The sequence below is a fragment of the Furipterus horrens genome, unplaced genomic scaffold (genome assembly GCF_987537825.1).
Source record: "Furipterus horrens unplaced genomic scaffold, mFurHor1.1.pri manual_scaffold_7, whole genome shotgun sequence".
Classification (NCBI taxonomy): domain Eukaryota; kingdom Metazoa; phylum Chordata; class Mammalia; order Chiroptera; family Furipteridae; genus Furipterus; species Furipterus horrens.
In genome coordinates this window covers 105,601,785-105,621,628 of record NW_028327177.1, presented here as the reverse complement: position 1 = coordinate 105,621,628, position 19,844 = coordinate 105,601,785, and the positions used below count along the sequence as shown (strand labels likewise).

At 46.3% G+C, this 19,844-nt stretch overlaps 1 protein-coding gene across 1 annotated transcript; it reads left to right on the top strand.

Moving 5' to 3' along the window:
- The first annotated feature begins 741 nt into the window (after positions 1-741).
- Positions 742-19,358, top strand: EFCAB12 (EF-hand calcium binding domain 12). Its single transcript, XM_090284931.1, is given in 8 exon segments — positions 742-775; positions 5,579-6,027; positions 7,391-7,547; positions 10,036-10,220; positions 11,764-11,977; positions 15,879-16,038; positions 18,175-18,231; positions 18,871-19,358. Coding segments are annotated over 8 exon segments (1,515 nt in total). The 3' UTR covers positions 19,130-19,358.
- Positions 19,359-19,844: the final 486 nt, after the last annotated feature.

The following is a 19,844-nucleotide window of genomic DNA, read 5'->3' as shown; positions in this document are numbered from 1 at the left end:
AGAGACGTTTTCCATGAACAACTTGGTGGAGAACTGAATTGTTTGAGAACCAAGACGGTAGAAAACCGAGGTTTGACTGTACTTCATTCCTTTGTTTGACTAAACAATATTCCATTGTATGAATAAACCACATTTAGTTTATCCACTCATTAGTTGATGGGCATTCAAATGTACATTATTAATACTCCAGTTCAAAGATTCTGCAATTCCAAACAGAGGCACGCTGTTTTGCACAAGCAAAGCATACCAAAGAAACACTATCTATTTGACCATGACCCATTTGGGTTCCTACAATGGGGCCTGTTCTTTGAATAAGAACACTGATAAGGAAAAATAGAGCCTACTGAAGATCCCATGGTTTACTGGAAAACCAAGGATTTATTATTACTCCAGATTCAGGGGCCACTGGGTCAAACTAAGAAATCTTGCCTTTCGCAAACTCTGCACTTCTACTGTTTCCTAGCGACCCTCCATGGACAGGTGAAACGAATCTAATCCATAGGATCTCAGTCCTGGGAGTGTCCGCTCCCTGCTGCCCAAGGTGCGCGGCCGTCAGCCAATTGGCGCGGGGCGTCCGTAGTCCTGGTAACAGGCAGTTTCCATGCTCTGCATGTCTCAACTCTCTCAAAACTCAGAATTACTGTTTTTCAACTACGTCGACACCCCCGTGAAAGTAAACACGCATGCGCGCGCGCGCCCTCACACACCTTTATTTCAGCGCCTTGATCATGAATTATTCGTATGAAAAGTTCGAGTCTCTTCCTGTCGCTGCTTGGTAAGCTCTCTGGAAGCACCACCGCCTCCAGGAAGTCTTCAGCCCCATGCGGAAGCATGCGAGTGAGGGCAAGGACGGGAGGCGCGTATCTCATTGTGCCGTCCCCCGCCTCGTCCCCGCCCCTCCCCCCCTCTCGTGAGGGGTTGCCAGGGAGTCAAGCGGATCATGCACTTTTCTCAGATTTCCATGCCCAGGCAGGAGTGTGCCAAGTTGCCTTGGCTAAACCGGACGCCCAACCCCGTATCCCTGGGCTCGCCCCATTTCTCCACTGGACATTAATGCGTTTGGTACAGGAGAAAAGGCAATGAAAACCATCAATCTTAAAACTTTTGGTAAGAGTTTAAAGTGGGACAAGTCCTTGGCAAAACACTACAACATCAGAAGTGAAAGACAGATGAACTGATAATTATGGACTAAGGAGTGAATGCTGGGTCCAGGGATGACATCCAGGAGTAAGAGGTCTGCTAAATATAAAGGGCCGAGAGGAAGTTGCAAGGCCCTGGAAGGAATCTTTACACTGGAGCTTAACAAGGAGTTCTCCAAGGCAGAAGAGGGAGAAAAGGCATGCCAGGCCAGGGGAACAGCATGCACAGAGGCCTGGAGACATGGTGTCTTCAGGAAACTGCTGGTAGTTTTGAGTGCTGCTGGAGATGAGAGGCAAGAGAGGTCAGAGGGGTAAAATGATAAAAGATCTTGTGAGCCCGGAGATGGAGACGCCACTGGGAATGATGGGATTGAATTGGGAACATCTGCCAATGCAGACTGAATTGGCAGACTCTGAATGTTGGGAGTGGGAGGTACCTGGAAGGTGAGGGATAGGGGCCAGAATAGAGGGGACTACAGAGACCTAGGGGCTGATTGGATGGGGATCATAGAGCAAAGGTGATGCTCAGATGGTGGTGCCGTTCACAGAGATAGGGAACCTACCAGGAGGACTAGATTAGGTGGGGACAGGGACAGGAGACAAATTTAGTCTTGGTTGAGTTAGAGATCCTTGTAAGCCATTGAAGTGAAGATGCTTTAGGAGCAACTGTATGTAGAAAGTTGAGTATAATTCCAAGTCATAAATAATGGTAGGCTACAGAAACAAGAGTGAAGGTGATCGTTTTAGAGAGAGAGAGAACGAACCTGGGTTTAAGCTTGAAAGACACCAACTTTTAAAGGTTGGGTAGGAAAAGAGGGGCCCAAGAATAAGTGGCCAGAGAAGTAAGATGAAACTTAGGGAGGGATTTGAATCAGAGCCAAGGAGAAAATGGAGAATTTAAAAAAAAAAAAGTTGAATTGTTTCCAGACACCTGACAGGCTGTCCCAGAAAAGGAAGGAACAGATGTGCTTTCTGAGGCATCAGTGGGGAGGACTAAGACCAAAAGGTAGAAATTCCAGGGAAACAAATTCTGAGTTAACATAAGGAAGTCTTTTCTAGCAGTTAGAATTAGGTGTCCCCATTGTTAAGTAGGGAACTCCCTGTCACCAGAGGTATACAGAGGCAAAGTCTGCCAGGGGCATTATAGAAAGACTTCCCTGACCTGGGCAGGCAATGAGACCAGTTAGCCTCTGAGGACTTTTCTTCACCAATCCCCTGGGAACAATTTCATGAAGTCTTTACACACAACTACATAGTGATTTCTTTTATTGTAAGAGCCCACTTCACTTTCCTATCATTGGACACAGGAACCCAAAGATCACTGGAATGCAAGCTCCATGGTGTGGTAAGCATGCTACCTTCAAGAGGTTGGTCAGGGTGACTTTGGGTGGAGATGACACGGGCTGAAAACTATAGGATGAAGACTCAGGCAGGGAGGAAACTTGGGGAACTCCTTGCTCTTCAGAGGACACAGCAAATGCCAGAACTGAGAGCCAAGGTAGAGCTAGGAGAATTGGACAAAGAGAAAGGAAGCCAGTACAGCTGGATCAAGTGATCAAGGGGGAGGGGAGTGAGAGGAGGTGAGGGGGAGAGGGGAGCAGAGCCCCAGCAAGGGTAGTTTTGTAGGCCATTGTTAGGAGGGGGTATTTTATTCTAAGAGGACTGAAAAGCATTTCATTGAAGCCATTGGAGGGTTTCAGATAGGGGATAACTCTCTGTAGTAGAGCATGGATTTGGGGGTCAAGAGAGGGCACAAGTGGAAACAGCGATACCAATGAGGAGCATATTTTAAATGTGTTCCTGTGGTCTACAAGGTGAAGTTTAAATCTCTTAACCTGGCATTTGAGATGACTCCAACTTTATTTCCCATTAACCTCCTCCTTCACACACAACGTGCTTCCAACTTGTGAAACTGTTGAGTGACTTTGAAATGCCCAACCCCCCCGATCTTGCCCATCGTCCCTCCACCTCTCGAAACCCCACTCATTCTTGGAGGCACACGTCATGCCCCTCCATCAGTGTTTCTCCCCCAACCAAAAGCACCTTGTTATCTCTGTGGTTACCCTACCTTGTTCTGTGCCAGTGCACTGTGGTTGGGTGATGGATCTGCACCAGGCCAGTGCCAAGTCCTGGGTGATTCTCAGTAAAAGCTGGCACGATGAATGACTAAATTCTCAGTCATATCCAGCATCTTGTCCTCAAAGAAATGATAAATGGGTTGTTAAGAAGCACTCACTTTTGTCCACATTGATATACGCTCATTTTCTGTTTATGAAAGGAACACATGGGCACTGGTAAAGAGACTTAATGTACTACATGTTCATTTGTGTCAGGCTGGGCACTGGGGACACATAGGAGCTAAGACACAGTTCTCGTCATTGGGAAACTCACAGGTTTTTGGGAAGGAAAGACTCAGAATGCATCTTTATCCAGAAAAACATGGTCTATGATGTGGCTAAGCATGGGGGCTGTGGGGATCCAGAGGGGCCACAAGGGAGGGGCTGGAAAGGCTTCAGGGGATGATGATGCCTGAGCTGAGTCTGGAAGGATCAGTTTAAAATACTCAAGTGAAGCAGGGGAGGGGGAAGAGTATTCCAGAGGGAGGAAACAGCAAGGTTTGGGGAGGAGGGAGGAACTGAGGAACCACAGTCACATACAAGTTTGTGTATAAATATGAAATGAGACAGAAATAACAAGAGAAGGAGAAATTAGAGGCTGGGTTGGACAGGTGGGATCAGGTTAAAGAGACTAAACTTTATTCTGGAAGCTAATTGGCAGCAATGGAAGGGTTTTATGCAGAGGAGTTTTGGTTGTAGAAGAAAAATGGTGGTGACAATGCTTCTAATAATAATGTTATAGCTCTTCTGAATTTTAGAACACTTCATATTTGTTATGAATTTTATCTTCATAACAGCTTCAGGAGATATCTAGAGCAGAGTTTATATCATTTTAGGCATGAAAGAATTGAAACTCAGTGGGAATAGGTGACAGCTTGGGATAATGGCTAAGAGCAGAGGTCTGGGGCCAGGCAAACCAGAGTTCATGTCTTAGCTCTGCTACTTATCAACCATGTGACCTTGGACCCCTCTGGGCCTTAGTGTTCTTACCTGTAAATTGAGTATAATCATAGAACCAATTTGTTAGGTCTGTCCATTTGTCATTCACTCATTCACCACATTTTTACTGAGCTCCCACTTGGCGCTGTGGAGGTGCTGAGGCTCCAGAGGTTCAAAATCTGTTGAAAAAAATAAATATCAACCAAATAATTGATTGAGCCAGGGGCTTCAAACACAAATGTCTGCCTGAACCAAGCACATTAATGAAAAAATTGAGCTGCGTGTGATACAATAGGGAATGGTGGGGACTATGGCGAGCTGGAAAGGACAAGCCTAAAGTAACTCATATTAGAAAATCTTAAACAATGTCAAATAAAACAGGATCTTTAAGCCTCATTAAGTGTGAGGGTCACCGGCTGGCAACCCTTCACTTGCATACTCATGATAAGAGGTCTGAAGGAAAAGTATGGGTTGTGTTATACAGAAATAACATGAGTCTGGGAGCTGGCAAGGTAACATTTGGTCTGAGATCTGGAGGATGAGGAGGAGTGAGAGGAGTGAGAAGGGAGTGCATGGGGGAGGGAGAATTCCTGGCAGAGGAAGCAGCATGTGCAAAAACCCTTAGGCAGATGGGGCTTTGATCATTCAGAGATTATTCAGAGAGAAAGTGAAGGCCTCTGGGTCATAGCAAGGAAAGCTGGGCAAGTAATAAGACAGGAAAAAGTTAGTAGAGAAGGGTCATAGGCTTTTATTTTGATGGCTATGGGAAGTCATGGAAGGGTTTCAAAATGGGTGGAGGGTGAATACATAAAAAAAAAAGAAAATAATGGTACACTTAACTTTGAGCAAAGCAACTACAAAATAGACTGATTCTAACATCTCCACCACTCAGTAAGGTAGGTAGCATCATTATCCCCATTTCACACATGAAGAAATTGAGACACAGAGAGGATTAAGGGACTTGTCCAAAGTCGTGCTGTCAATAGTGGCAGGGCCAGGACCCAGATTAGAGCATTCTGTCATCAAAGCCTCTGCTCTTAACAGTGCTATGATGCCTTGGACGATCAGAACAAACACCAATAGCATTTTTAAAAGATCATTCTGATTGCCAATAAAAAGTACTGGGGGTGGGGTGGAGTAAGAGTAGAATCTGGGGCAATTAAATTAGAGAAAGCTCATAAAACCGTTAGCATAATGCCTGCAGTTGGGAGTACCCGGTCACATTAGATAAAGTTATCTTCATCATTACAGAAAAGCAGTGATAAAACCAGGCCTGAAACTCAGGTGCCCCCTTACCTAGCCCGGTGCTAAAGCATTTTTCCTTTCTGACTCCTTTAGTCCTCTTCCTGAGAGGAACTCATCTTTTAACACTCTTCCCTCAAGGGCTCTGCCAGTCTAAGACCTCAACTGATGACAAAAATGCCAGCAGGGATCCCGTCTTCAACCCTGAACTGGTCATTGCTCACTGCTTCAAGCAGTTCAAGCAGAAGGACTTCCACCTACCTCGAAGCCGCCGGCGGATCATCATCTTGCCTCAAAAGGAAGATCCAACCCCTGTCAATCCAATGCCCCAACCCCAGGCTCTCCCACAACCCACTTCCAGATTTAAAGCCCTGGGATCTGGGGACATCCAAGAGCCGTCAGAGGACACAAGAACCTGGCTGAGTCAGAGGTTGAAGTTTCGGCAGGAACTGGAATCATTTGGCAGCCTAGACAGGTGGTTGGAGAACAAGTCCAGCCTCACGCCTTCAGAGGCCAAGATCTTCCACATGACCCGCAAAGCACATGAGACCCAGGTGACGGCCCACCTGACTACTATGGCAGCCACCAACGTAAGCAGCCCCATTCAGCTAGACGAGGGCGTTAGGAGCAGGATATAGAGCATTTGCCCCATGTCACAGAACAGCAAATGAAATCCTTAAAGGGAGGTGTATTATCTATTGATGGATAACAAATACCCCCAAATGACTTAAAGCAGGAAGTGCTTATTTTCTCACTTGTTTCTGAGAGTCAGGAATCTGGGAGGAGCTTAACTTGGTGGCTCTGGCTCAGAGTTGTTTCATCTCAAGATGTTGGCTGAGGCCACAGACACCTGAAGGCTTGACTAGGGTAGGAGGATCCACTTTCAAGCAGCTTGCTCACGTGGCTGTTGGCAGAACACCTGTACATATTCCTAGCCACATGGACCTCTCCATAGGGCTGCTTGAGTGTCCTCATCACACGGCAGCCAGCTTCCCCCAGAGTGAATGGTCCAAGAGAGGAAAGGAGGAGACTGCAGTGCCTTCTATAGCCCTTCTCAGGAGGCCCCAGTTTCAGAAACTTCACACTATCACATCCACCATGTCCTATTTATCAGAAGCAAGTCATCGACATTGCCTAAACTTGAAGGGAGGGGAATCCGTCTCTGTCTTAGAGGGGAGGAGAGTTAAGAATTTGTGGCTATATCTTAAAACTATCCTAGGAGGGATAATGACTCAACAGTTGCTACCGGCCATGAATAGATGTGGGTCCCAACCTTCCAGGAGCACAAAGTAATCATCAGGTCTTTAATCATCATAACCAAGAAGATAAAACATTAAGTCCTTTCAAAGCTGGAGAGGTATCTTCTTTAAAGAAAGTTCAGTAACAATGACTGCTGTCTAAAGAAGCTGAAGAACAAAATTATATTTTGTTTAAAACTTTTCTTGAATATTCACTACAGCTGGCAAGCATTATACTCCTCCAAAGTTGCTCAGTCTTTAAAAGAGTAGCATGTATCATATTTCTGATCTTATTTTCCTTCAGTTAAGGGAGGCTTATGTGTCCCTCATAGGCAAGGATGATAGATATGTGAAATCCTTTTTCAAATCCTTCATGGGAAAGCTGGCATTGAGATTGGTATGAACCCAGAGTAAGAAGTAACAGAGTCTGCAAAGATGATGGCATTTTTGGACTAGGTTTTAAAGGAGGGATAGGAGTTTTTCAGGCATCACAAGGGAAACACCTGAGTAAAGGCAGAGGTCGAGAAAGTGTAGGGTGTGCTCAAGGCCAGGAAAGGGCTCTGAGCTCCTGTGGCAGGGACCTTGGATGTGAGCTGGAGTGGCTGTGGATAAAACCAGACTGAAAGGTGGGGTCAGACTGACCAGGACTTGGCCGTCCTGCTAGGATGTTTGGATTGGAGCCTGTCCACTTTAGGGGTTTCTCTTCTTTCCTCAGATTGGAGTCCCTCTGGGAAACCGGGAGGTAGAAGATATTGTGCTCTATCTCGGCTCTCTGGGGAAGCACAAAAGCATCACCATGGATATCCTGGCTAGCACCTACAGGCAGTGGTTTGGGGCCCAGCAGAGAAGCATGCTGTCAACTACAAGGGATTGTACGTATCTACCTACACCCCTGTGCCCCCGCTTTCTGGTCCTTGGAGCAAACACGGTAGAGGCAGCCTTGGCTCATTTATTGAGTGTGTTCTCCAACTTTGGCTTACTGTAGATGGGCCAAGTCTCTGGAGTTGCCAGGCCAAGAAATCGACTAAAGAGCAGATATTTTCTGGAATACCAGGATACCTTATCCATTAAAAGCTGGATGAGGCCCAGCCCTTATCCTTAAAGGATGCTTCTCAAGTGTAGCTTCAGCCCACCGAAGCCCTCTTGATAGGCTGAGAACCCAAATGTCAAGCCTTTCTATTTGTATGTGGGTCTAAGGCCATCTTACTACTAATCTGCACCTTATTGATAAAAAGCTAACTAAAATTCAGAAACCAGATCAGCACATGCTTAGAGTTTATTGGAAAGGCTACTTCAGTATTCCACTGTCAGAGGTATTAGCAAGGCTGCTGTGAACAGTTGTATAGGTTGTGCACAGCTTAAGTTTCACTTGCTAAGCCACGTACTTCTGCAACTACATCTATCCAGACAAAGCAGAGAGGCAAATTAGAAACGTACTTGCCATTGCTCTGGATATGAATTTATAACACAAGGGTGCATCATGCTTCTTTATAATTCAGTTGTTGTAAAAAGAAATTGAACAACTACAAATAAAATTAAAGCCCTCCTTTAACCACTACCCACCATTCCAGAGCCCTCCCCAAATATAACCACAGCTTTCTTTTTCTAAGTGAAGCAAATCTTGCTTTGCCCCCACCTGCTGAGTTGGCAGGAATTTAATTTCAGCATTATTTGGGGAGGAGGAGCTCTTCAACCTGCTGAGGTTATGTAAAAACCCTAGGGGGGTTGTGGAAGGAGTTATTTACCTGTGAAGATTTGGGGCAGGGCCTCTGGAGTTCCCAGTCACACTGAGCTGGGTGCTTGGTGTCCTCACTGGTTGGTTCTTTTGAAGACAGCAGGCAGCTCCCTTAGACCATACCCATTCCTCAGTTCCCCGGAGCTTCACTCAGAGCTCAGCATGCAGATTCCAGCCTCTAGTCTCAACAAGCCACTGGGAAGAGGCATCCTCACTACTAGGCATGGTCTCTGCCCTCACAGTCCCAGGGAACCCTGAACGCCTCCTGGCTGTGTCATCACCCCTACAGTGGTTCTCCCTCACCTTTCACATCCAGCATATCCTCAGGACCTTGAATTGAGCATGCTTTCCAACCCATGCTCTTTTGGCCTTTTCATCATAAATTACCAAAGCTCATTGTTATCCATGTAGTTGGTTGCCAGGCATTGAGTGAGTGACCAGAGTGTGCCATGATGCATATTTGCAGCAAAGGTACTTGGTGCCTATTAGTTCCCGATAAATAGATTTGAAACCAAACAATAAATATTTGCTTAACAGGTGTTATCCCGGCTGTTGTAGCTGAGTTCTTTTTTCCTGGAGAGCGGCAGTGGGCAGAGGAAGCAGACTTGGGAGCCTCTTCCTTTGCCTAAAGGGGAAGCAGTGGCAAGAGTCTGGGGGAGGCTCACAAGAGGGAAGGTGATAGCCTGTGGGGGCGCCCTCTGTAGGCTAGGTAGCTTTACCCACAGCATTAGCCTGGATTTCATTTCAGCCAGGGACAACGCAGGCCTGGACCAGGGAAGGGGCAAAGGAATGCTCTCATTCATTTGGATCTTTGTTGAGCACCTACTATGTATGTGCCAGACACTTCTAGGAACTGGGACCACAGCAGTGAAGAAGCCAACATCCCTGCTTTCAATGAGTTTCCACAGAAAAAGTTAACCAAGAAGATGTCCAGTAGTGACTAATGCTTTGAAGGCAATAAGACAGAGTCAGGTGGATGGTCAGCTGAGGCCAGATCCTGCAGGGCCTTCAGACCAGGGAGAAGATTCTGGGTTTTAGTGTCTAAGTGGGAAGGAAGCCAGGAAAGAGTTCTAAACAGGGAAATGAAGTGATGTGGTTTATGTCTTTACATTTTTTAAATTTATTTATTTTTAGAGATAGGAGAGAGAGGGAGAAAGAGAGAGAAATATCAATTAATTGTCTCTCGTATGCACCCCAACAAATGATAGAACTGAACTCACAACCTAGGCATGTGCCCTGACTGGGAATCCAACCAGCAACCTTTCGCTTTGGGGGATGATGCTCAACCAACTGAGGCACACCAGTTAGGGCATGGTTTGTGTCCTTTAAAGGTCTTGTTTGCTGTTTGATGAAAACAGTATGCTAGAGGATAAGAGTGGCAACAGGAAGGCCGAGGCCATGGCACAGGTGAGGGAGGAGGCAGCCTGTACCAGGGAGGTTGTAGCAGAGATGGAGAGAAGGCACACTTTCAAGGTGCGTCGCAGATGGCACTGACTGGACATGTGGGAAATGAGCAGAGGGATGGCCTAGTGTTTGCCTCGTGACATTGGTTAACTGCCTGATGGATTCCATGGCTGAGCTCCCTCTCAGTTCCTCCTTTCTTTGTCTCTTCTCTTCAACCCCAGATTATAGATCTGCCAAGCACAGCGTTTCCTCACAGCGTCCATCCAGGAATTTAGCCCCAGAGCCTCCCAAGATGGACCTACTGACTGTGCCTGAGGTTGACACCCAGATGGGGGCAAGGTCCTTGACCCTGGAGGAGATGGAGGATGTTGGCAAGTGGTACCGAGAGAGGAAGCGGCAGAGCAAGGTACCCCCACCACAGCGGGAGGGACGGAGCAAATCCCCTGCACCTGCACCACCTTCTAGCTAGGGGAACTCTTGTGAGCAGGTGCTTCACCTCTCTGTTCTCTCATCTGGATAAGAAGAACGATACCTACCTCACAAGGTTTCGATGAAGATGAAATGAGATAATGTTTCTGAAAGTATCAGCTTGCCCTCCTCCCACTTTTTAATTATGACTTTGTATCTAGAAACCAGCATTGCATCTTCATCACAGTAGGAGCTCAAGAGCCTGGCATGGGGCTTAGTACTGAGTAGGCACTCCAGTAACAGAAGGGAGAATTGATTGCCTGAATTAATTCATCCAATAAATATTTATCGAGAGCCTGTGATGTATCAGGCACTCTTCCAGGTGCTGCAGACAACAAAACAGAGAGTCTAGCCAGAGGGCAGACAATATTAATGTAATACTATATATAGATACATATTTTTAGTATTTTTTATGCATTTTATTTATTTTAGAGAGAGAGGAAGGGGGGGAGAAAGAGAGGGAGAGAAACATCAATGTGTGAGAGAGATACATCAATCAGTTGCCTCTCACACGCCCCCAGCTGGGGACCTGGCCTGCAACCCAGGCATGTGTCCTGACTGGGAATTGAACCAGCAACATTTTAGTTTGCAGGCTGGGACTCAATCCACTGAGTCACACCAGCCAGGGCTATAGATACATATTTTAATGTTTTATATATATAATAAAACGTTGGGTATTGGTAAGTGCTATACCGATTAAGATCTGATTTAGTTGCATGTCAAGAAAACCCAAAATGTTAGAGCAGTGGATGGCAAACTTCCCCAGTAAAGGACCAGAGAATAAATGTTTTAGGCTTCTTGGTCTCTATTGCCTCGGTCGTAACTAGTCTGCTCTGCTATTGGAGCTCAAGAGCAACCACAGACAACACCTAAACAAATGAGCGCAGCTTGTGTTTCAATAAAACTATATTTATAAAAACAAGTGGTGGGCCAGATTTAGCTGATAAGCTGTACTTTACTGATTCTGGCTTTAGAAGTTTTAAAAAGATAGATTTTTTTTTTCTTTCTTTGTAAATGAATAAATAAGCTCAAAAGTGGCTACACACTCCCCAGGCCTCTTCTACCTTACCCTGCCATCCTTAACACATGGCTTCCACCTCAGAGTCACAGCTGGCTGCACCTAATTTAAATTCTCATGCAGCCAAACACTTGAATGCACTGTTTCAATAGCACACATGTGGGGCACTTGCACAGTACCCTACTGTATATATTATAAAATCATATGTGCACATCTGTATACAAGGCTGTGCACACAGAACCATATGTGCTGACCATGCAAGTGCTCTTCAAGGATAGCCTTGACTGTATGTGATTTTTCTCCCGAGCCCCAACTTCAGAACCTGAACTTGGGGCCCACCGTGCATTTTTTGCCATTGTTCCTCCTGGGGGCCCCGTGGGGAAAGGTAGATTGTTAGCCTTCAGGCCAGGAGAAAAATGGCAAGGTGAAGGGAAGTGTGTGCCAAATGCTGTTCTCTCTGCAGCTCACAATCCCCTCCATCCAGTACACGGAGCAGTGCCGCCTGGTGCGCAGTGGGAATAAGCATTTTGATGACCACTGCCTCCCATCCACCATCTGTGGGGAGATGAATGAGCTCATCAACCTGTTCCGTAGTGATGCCTTTCTGGTCTACCTGCAGTGCCAGAAGCTCTGCGAGTACTACGGCCTCCCACTGACAGAGGACATTCTTGTAAAAGGTAAAGGCCTTGGTGGCTGGCCCCAGAAAGATGCCTCAGATGTCCACCTGAGGTTTGTCCCTCTCCAGCCGACAGGCACCCAGCCACACCACTGTAGCCTGTGGTGGGGACATTGGGAAGAAGTGGGGGATGAACGGTCAAGCCTGATTTGCTGTTAGATGGAAGTTCTAGAATCCTGTAGATCCACAAGTTCCACAGGCATGGAGGTCTGAGTTCTCTAACTGACCTTGGCATTCTAGAGCAGGAAGCTCCAAGGACAGGAGTTCGGGGCAACAGAGCCCTGAAATTGAGCACAAAGAAACAATCCCAATTTCAAAGAGGGAGATTTGATAGATGTGACAACTGCTATGCTGTATTGGACAGTTCCAGACCGCCTCCCTAGGCCAGGCCAGGTTTTTGGTTCCTCTGCAACACTGAGGTAGAAATGCACCAGGAGTCAGGTTCTGCTGAGGCCCTTTGCTCTCTGCTCCGACAACAGGACTCAATGCTGAGATTTCCACACTGGTTCCACACTCTGCTTGGGGGAAGAATTGTGTTTTCGTACATCCAAACAGACCTAAACTAAACCCTCCACATCTCTAGGTAGAGTGTGTGCTTCTGAGAGATGGGGGCAGGAAGTGCCCCCATATTTCCCTGATGACCACAGAACAATACTGGCACCTCAAATTGATGAATTTATAAATTTAATGCGAAGGTTCCTCTCTGTGTTTAAAAAACATGAACAGCAAGCTCCTTGAGGGCAGAGATTTTCCCCTAGGAACTTTTCAGAAGCTGTGGCCATACTGGGAAATGAGGTTTTCTGAGAAAGGTCACACAGAGAGTGACTTACCCAAAAACAAGAATTAACAGTCACAATTGATGATTTCCATGTTTTATCCCAGACAGAGGGAAACAAGTGCTAAATATATAAGAGCTAGGGTCTTATATTAGTTTGCTAGAGCTGCCATAACAAAATACCTCAGACCAGGTGGCTTAAACAACAGAAATTTTATTTCCTCACGGTTCTAGAGGCCAGAAGTCCAATATTGAGATGCCAGAAAGCCTGGTTTCCTCTGAAGCCTCAGTCCTGTGTTTGCAGATGGCTGCCTCTTCACCTGGTCTTTCCTCTGCATACACATACTCCTGTATCTCTCTGTGTGTCCAAACTTCCTTTATAAAGACAGTAGTGAGATTGGATTCAGGTCCACCCTAACAGCCTCGTTTTAGCTTCATCACCTCTTGACAGGCCCTATCTTCAAATACAAATTCTAAGGTCCTCAGGGGTTAGGGCTTCCACATATGAATTTGAGAGGGACACAATTCAGTCCATAACATGTCTATCCAGGAGGATGTGGCCAAGGGCCTTCAGGAACAAACCAACTTAAAGGGTCATCGTCTCCTGCACATGTTGCACATCCTTGCTTGGTGGCTACTTACGGCCTGCCTGGGCTGGGAGGGCAGAAACCGAGATTCTGCAGCTCTGGGCACTGACTTTTCACCAGATCATTCTTCCTTCCTTCTTCCACACGGAGCCTTGTCTTCCCTACTTCTTTACAGCCTCTCATCTTGGTTAGTGGAGGAGCTTCAGCTGTCTTCTGAAATGTAGGCAGACTTGCCATGCACCCCAGGCTACTCTTGTGGGTCAGGTCTTTCTTCTGGATGTGGATTCTTTGTCCCTGCCACTACTGATTCTATTCACTGCTGGCTTTTGCCAGCTCCCAAGTCTGTGAGCTTCCTCAGATCTCATATTCATGGACACACAGAAGCGTTCACAGGTGGGCTTCTTTTTGTCTCTGATGGGCCTAGATGGAAAAGACTCTACTCCATCTTGACTAGCGCTGCCGTGGCCTGTGGTGGGAACACTGGGAAGGAGGAGAAAGAGGAGAGGAAGAATAGCCAGTGAGTTTCACTGTTAGAGAAGATTTCTAGAACACTGGAAGTGCACAAGTTCCACTGTCCTGGCCACTATCTGTTGGCTCTTTATGATAGAGGCCTGCTCTGCTATAGACCAAGGAGCACAAGCATCAGGACTTCCAAGTCTGTGTTCTAGACTAGAAATTGGTGAGCTCAGACTCCAGGTCTCAAGCTCATGGGTGAGAATTCTAGAACACTGAGGCATTTTTCCTCTCCCCAGTGAATATAGCTTCATTGTTTTTGTCCTCCTTGTTTTATAGATAATACTTGCTCATTTCAACTTTTTTGAAAATATAAACACAAAAATACCCCTCCAGCTTGAGTTGACCACAATTAATATTTTAGTGACTATCCTTCCACAAACCTATTTTTCTTTTCCATTTACACAAAATTATTTTTGTAAATCATTTTTTAAAATCATGTGTATATATTTTTATTTTTTATTTTTATTTTTTAAATGTCAGCCCTGGTTGGTGTGGCTCAGTGGATTGAGTGCCAGCCCGTGAACCAAAGGGCCATGCCTGGGCACATGTATATATTTTTAAATGTAGCTTTTTAAAGCCCTATATATCTTACTAAAATGTTGATGCTGTGCCTCAGTTGGTTGGAGCATTGTCTTGTACACCGAAAGGATCCACGTTTGATCCTTTGTCAGGGCACATACCTAGGGTGCAGGTCTGATCCCCAGCTGGGTGCATGTGGGAGACAACCGTTCGATGTTTCTTTCTCACATAGATGTTTCTCTTTCTCTCTCTATCCCTTCCTCTCTCTCTAAAATTAATAAACGTATCCTCGGGTGAGGATTTTTTAAAAACTATTTTTTTAAGAATATAGGCAGTAGTTTTGCAGATTCACCATCTTTAACGATTTTATTTATTTACTTTTAGAGAGAGTGGAAGGGCGGGAGGCAGAGAGGGGGAGAAACATCGATGTGTGAGAGAAACATTGACCAGAGACCTGGCCCACAACCCACTCATGTGCCCTGACTGGGAACTGAACTGGTGACCTTTCAGTTTGCAGGCTAGCACTCAATCCACTGAGCCACACCAGCCAGGGCAAAAAACAAAAACAAAAAAAACCCTTTAAAATGTTGATGCTGCCTGCATATTTCCTTCCCTCTTCCCTTTTCTCACCAGCACCATCCCTGCCTTCCCCACAAATAACCAATATTAATAACCAGGAGCTTAACCTTCCACCAATTTTTCTAGAACAGGAGCTCTTCCAGTGTTAGCCTCTTAGGACAAGCACTGCTCCATAGTTGCAGGAAGATGGAGACCCTGACCCAGTGTTTTTGATGTACTATACTTCTTAGAAAAGGTTATCTGCAAGACTAATTCTAAGCAAGGAGAAAACTGCCATCAACTATGTCTAAATTAGTCTGGTGAAGTCTTGGGTGAATCCTCCTCCTGGAACTGCTGACCAGGACACCCCCTGCAGAGGAGGGTATGGGGCCTCGTGCTCCATCCTAATTGCATTCCAGCCCTGGGGGCCACTGCCGACCTGGTTATAGACAAGCTCCCTTGTCTCTAGTCCAGTTACCAATATTGTACAAACTCCATTTCCTGATCTTGCACTACAGTTACAGGCGTACCTTGGAGATACTGTGTGTTCAGTTCCATACCACCATAATAAAGCAGATATCTCAATAAAGCAAGATGTAATTTTTTTACTGGTGGAGGGTTTTGCTTTCCATTTGTAAAAAATGTCCCACCTGTGAAGCATAACAAAGCAAAGTGTGATAAAATGACCTATGCCTGTATATGCCATATCATGGTTGGGGGAAGCTGCGGGAAGGGTCTAACAGACCGTCTGTATTATTTTTGCAATTTACTTTGAATCTACAATCATTTAAAAATTAAAAGTTAAAAAATGTACATAAGAAAAATCTTTTAAAACAGAAATGTGACTTTATTATTATTGTCTTTAAAGCCTTCCTCTGCCCTTTGCACCAAATGCTGGGGGCCAGAGGGCTCTCAGGCTGATAGGCTTCGTATCTTGTTGCTCACAGCTCTGCTGTACCCTGGAGACAAGATCATTTTCCAGAAGGACCAGGTGCGCCCAATCCGGCAGCCAGGAGGCTACTACTCGGACTTTAAGGTCTTCAGCCCAACTCTAGCCCTGCTCAAGTCCCTGGGCTTGGAAGAGCCTATGGCTAAGAAGAATAACAAGCTGAGTGTCAGACCTCCTCCCCTTCCCTTTGCCTCTTGCCCTGCTGCTGTGCTTCAGCTACAGAAGCTGGAATGCTGACACACTGGGATGTCACATTGTCCTAACCCAGCATGTCCAACCGAGTCCCCACAGCCTGGCCAGTCCCCAGTGTCACCCCTGTCATATGTCTGAGGTCCACAGCCTCCTTGCCTCACTCCCACACAGCTACCACCCACCCACATTCTACATAATCCCAAGCTCTCTGGAAAAAATTAAAAAGAGGGCCTTCCTAGAGAATCAGGAGACCCCTTTACCCATTATGTGCCCAGTGTCAGGGGTGCTGCAGAGGACATTGGGGCAGCCCCTTCCCCTGCCCCACCTTCTCTGGCAAGAAAGGGGCTTGTAATCCCTGGGAGGAGAAAAGAACTCTGCACTGGGTACTACCTCAGGTCAACTCGAGTCTTCTCTAAGAAAATGTCCTTCTTGACCCAGGGCACACTGTGCTGTTCCTCCTAAGACCGTACCCACACCTTTCTTCTCTCTCAGGCAGGCATCGCCTAAACTCCAAGTGTTCCCAGAGGTTTGCACTCAGGGAACAATGGGCCACGACAGCTTGTCCTGGACTAAACCCCTGAGCCTGTCTCCGAGGCCCCTTTTTCTCTGACTTTCCAGTGAGCTAACCACTGCTCTGCCTAAGCTCTCTTTTGATGCTACTTCTACGTTAAGCCCTTCCTTGTTTCACTGTCCTCAGCTTTAATAAACATACCCTCAAAATAATGAAAGGAAGGAAGAAAAAGGAAAGGAAAGGAAAAGAAAGGAAAGGAAAGGAAAGGAAGGGAAGGGAAGGGAAAGGAAGGGAGAGAAGGAAGGAAGAGAATGAAGGAGGGAGGAAGAAAAAAGAAAGAAAAAGAAAGAAAGAGAAAGAAGGAAAAAGAAAAAGTCCTTCTTTGAAAAGAGTGAAACATAGGCAGGTGATGAGCCAGCATTCATGGGTGACTGCAGATTGGAGAACAAGCAGCATCCTGCAGAGGGCTGGGGCCAGCATGGGAAAAGGAGAGGACAGCTGATAGGATATCCTGATGGGGTAGGGGCTCAGGATCTGCCCACACTCTGGATCCTTGCCAGCTTCTCATTGGGATACTACTCAGTATGCTATGGCCAGAAGGGGTGGGTGGGATGCAGCAGAACAGAGTGGAAATCATACAAGTTGCAAATCAAATGGACAAGTTACTTTACTCTCTAAGCATCAGCATCTTTATCTGTAAATTGGGCATAACAGATCCTATCATATACAATGAGAACAAGAGAAAAAATTGCATGTAAAATTCTTAGCATGGTGTTTGATAAATAGTTGGTACTCAAGCAATGACCGTTGTTGTTGTCAGGATGTTCTCAAGCGCAGGAATGGCCTAGGCCTGCAGGTGAAGTCTGTCCACAGCTCTTGTTGGGAAGAACTGAGCATGAGCCAGGCATGTGGTAGTGGCCTAGAGGGTTCTTTCTGATCTCTGCGTGCCTGGCACCAATTCCTGAACTATGAACCTAGGAAATAGGTGGAAACAGAAAGGGACTCTTGTCCACACACAGGTAAGCCACAGCTATAAGAGATGAAGAGAGGTCACCTAGGGCAGGGATGGACATTGGTTTCGTGTTGCTACTTAGACTGTATTGTGTAGGATCCTGGGGCTGAAAGCAAGCTTGCTGGGAAAGAGTGCTGTGGTTTATTAGTAATATCTACCAGGCCCAATGTTTGGAGAGTTAGTTTTTACCATTCTTATCTCCAAGTTTGGATTCAGTTCTGGCAGGGGAAGTGGAAGCCAGGGGCCTAGGAATGATTCAGATTATTGAGCATCTCTCATAACTAATATCCATTTTAGGAAATTAGATACCTGAGGTTCTGAAAGGGGAAATGACTTGCCTACAGTCACCCAGCCAGCCAGGTTATGAGCCCAGGTCTGACTGATCCAAGGCCACTGTTCCACTGGAGCATGGGAGGACAGAGTCAGGGCCCCACCTCAGATAGAAAAAATTCTCCTTTCAAAGTTCTGGTTTGGACCTAGGAATGGGCATATCCCTGAGGCCCCCAACCTACTTTCTGGGGTCCCATTAACCTGGATTTCCCTTCTCCCGACAAGATACCCCTCTCTCTTATCCACTAGGAAACCACCAAAGAAAACCAAGAAAATACAGTTTAAGGAGTTTGAGGAATTCACCAGGTCTGTAGCAATCATCTAATTCTGGAAGGGACTTAGGTGGGAGGAGGTCTAGCTTCATTTTGTGGCGGTGCTTGGGACTCCACATGTGTCATGGTGCCCAGGAGCTGAGAGAAAGGAAAACTCAGAGTGCCAGGCAGACTCTGCTCTGGGTGTTTTCCGTGTGTTAGCTCATTTAAATCCTCTCAATAATCCTATGAAGTTACTCTTAACATACGCGATTTACATAAGAGGCAACAGGTGCAGAAAAGTTTATTTCTTATTAAAGTCACGCATCTGTTAAAATGGTAGAGCAGGGATTTAATCCAGCTATGCTGGCTCCAGAGACTATACTCTGAACACCATATTAAAATGCTTCTCCTAGAGAAGAGATAGTGTACTCTTAAGAGTTTGGGTTTTAGAGGCACCTGATTGGGAGTCAAGCCTGCATCTGCTGCTTGGTCACTGTGTAGCCTTGGGGAAATAACTTAAGGTAAACAGGGTAACAGAACTACCACATGAACTGTAGAGAAAAAGTGAGATAGTGAGCAGTTAACACAATGCTATACCTCTTCTATAGTCACAGGTGGTTTGCTCTCCTGAAGAGCCCTGGACCTGGCTTGCTCACCATGACAGTCTTCCCTGTGTCTTCTCATTTTCCAGGAAGCTGAAGGCAAAGAGGCCTATTGGGCCACAGAAAACCCACCCAAATTTCTTCTGGCCAGGTCACCTCCTGGACAAGTTGCAGCTGTACCTGCCCACTGTGACTGTGGACCGGAGCCTGGCGCTATTCAGTTGTGTCCAACAGAGGCCCTACGTCTAGTCAGCTGTCTACCACTCCAACTACTGGTGGCCCATTAGGAACAGGAACTACATGACCTGTGCCTATTACAATGCCCCCAAGGTCTACAACATCAACTAGAATGCCCAGGTATTGTGAGACCCAGCCATCCCGGGGCTGGGGACCAGTGCGGCTAGCAGCCCAGAGCCAGACACTGGGAGTGTCAAAGAGCCAGACAAAAGATATCATTTCTCTCTAGGGCAAAAGTGTCCAGGGTCTCAGAGGCTGATGTGTTCAGGGAAACATGTGCAGCTTTTGAGTGTTTCCCTGTTCTTTTGAAATAAACCAGGTTGGAGTTCTTCTCATGTCACTTGTGATCCAGCTGATATGATTTCTTGCTCAGAAGCTGTGGCCAGAGGGGTGTTTGGAAAACTGGGGTCTTGAGCCTGGGGTAATACAGCAGGCACATTCCCTGGGATGTTGATGGATGCCCGTGTGGCACCTCCAGCCTCTCAGTCCGGGATCTCAGTGCCCATGGGGGAGCAGCAGGCAGTATGGGGAGCCCTGTGCCCTACTCCGAGAAACACCATGTCTCTCGTCCCCACCCCCCTGCCAAATTGAACCACTGGATTACTAGTTCCAAATCTCTTGGGGCTTTTGCAATTGGAAGCATGCTCTCTGGTTCATGAGCTCTTTGCCTGATTAACCCCTCTGATCCCCATCCAGACCTTTTCCTTCATGACATGCATCATGTGCTCCCATGCTCCACATCCCATATGACCTCCTTCAGACCACGGGATAAGCAGGATTCATGAGGTGTGGTGCAGTCACAGACACAACAGGGTTTTAGTCTCTA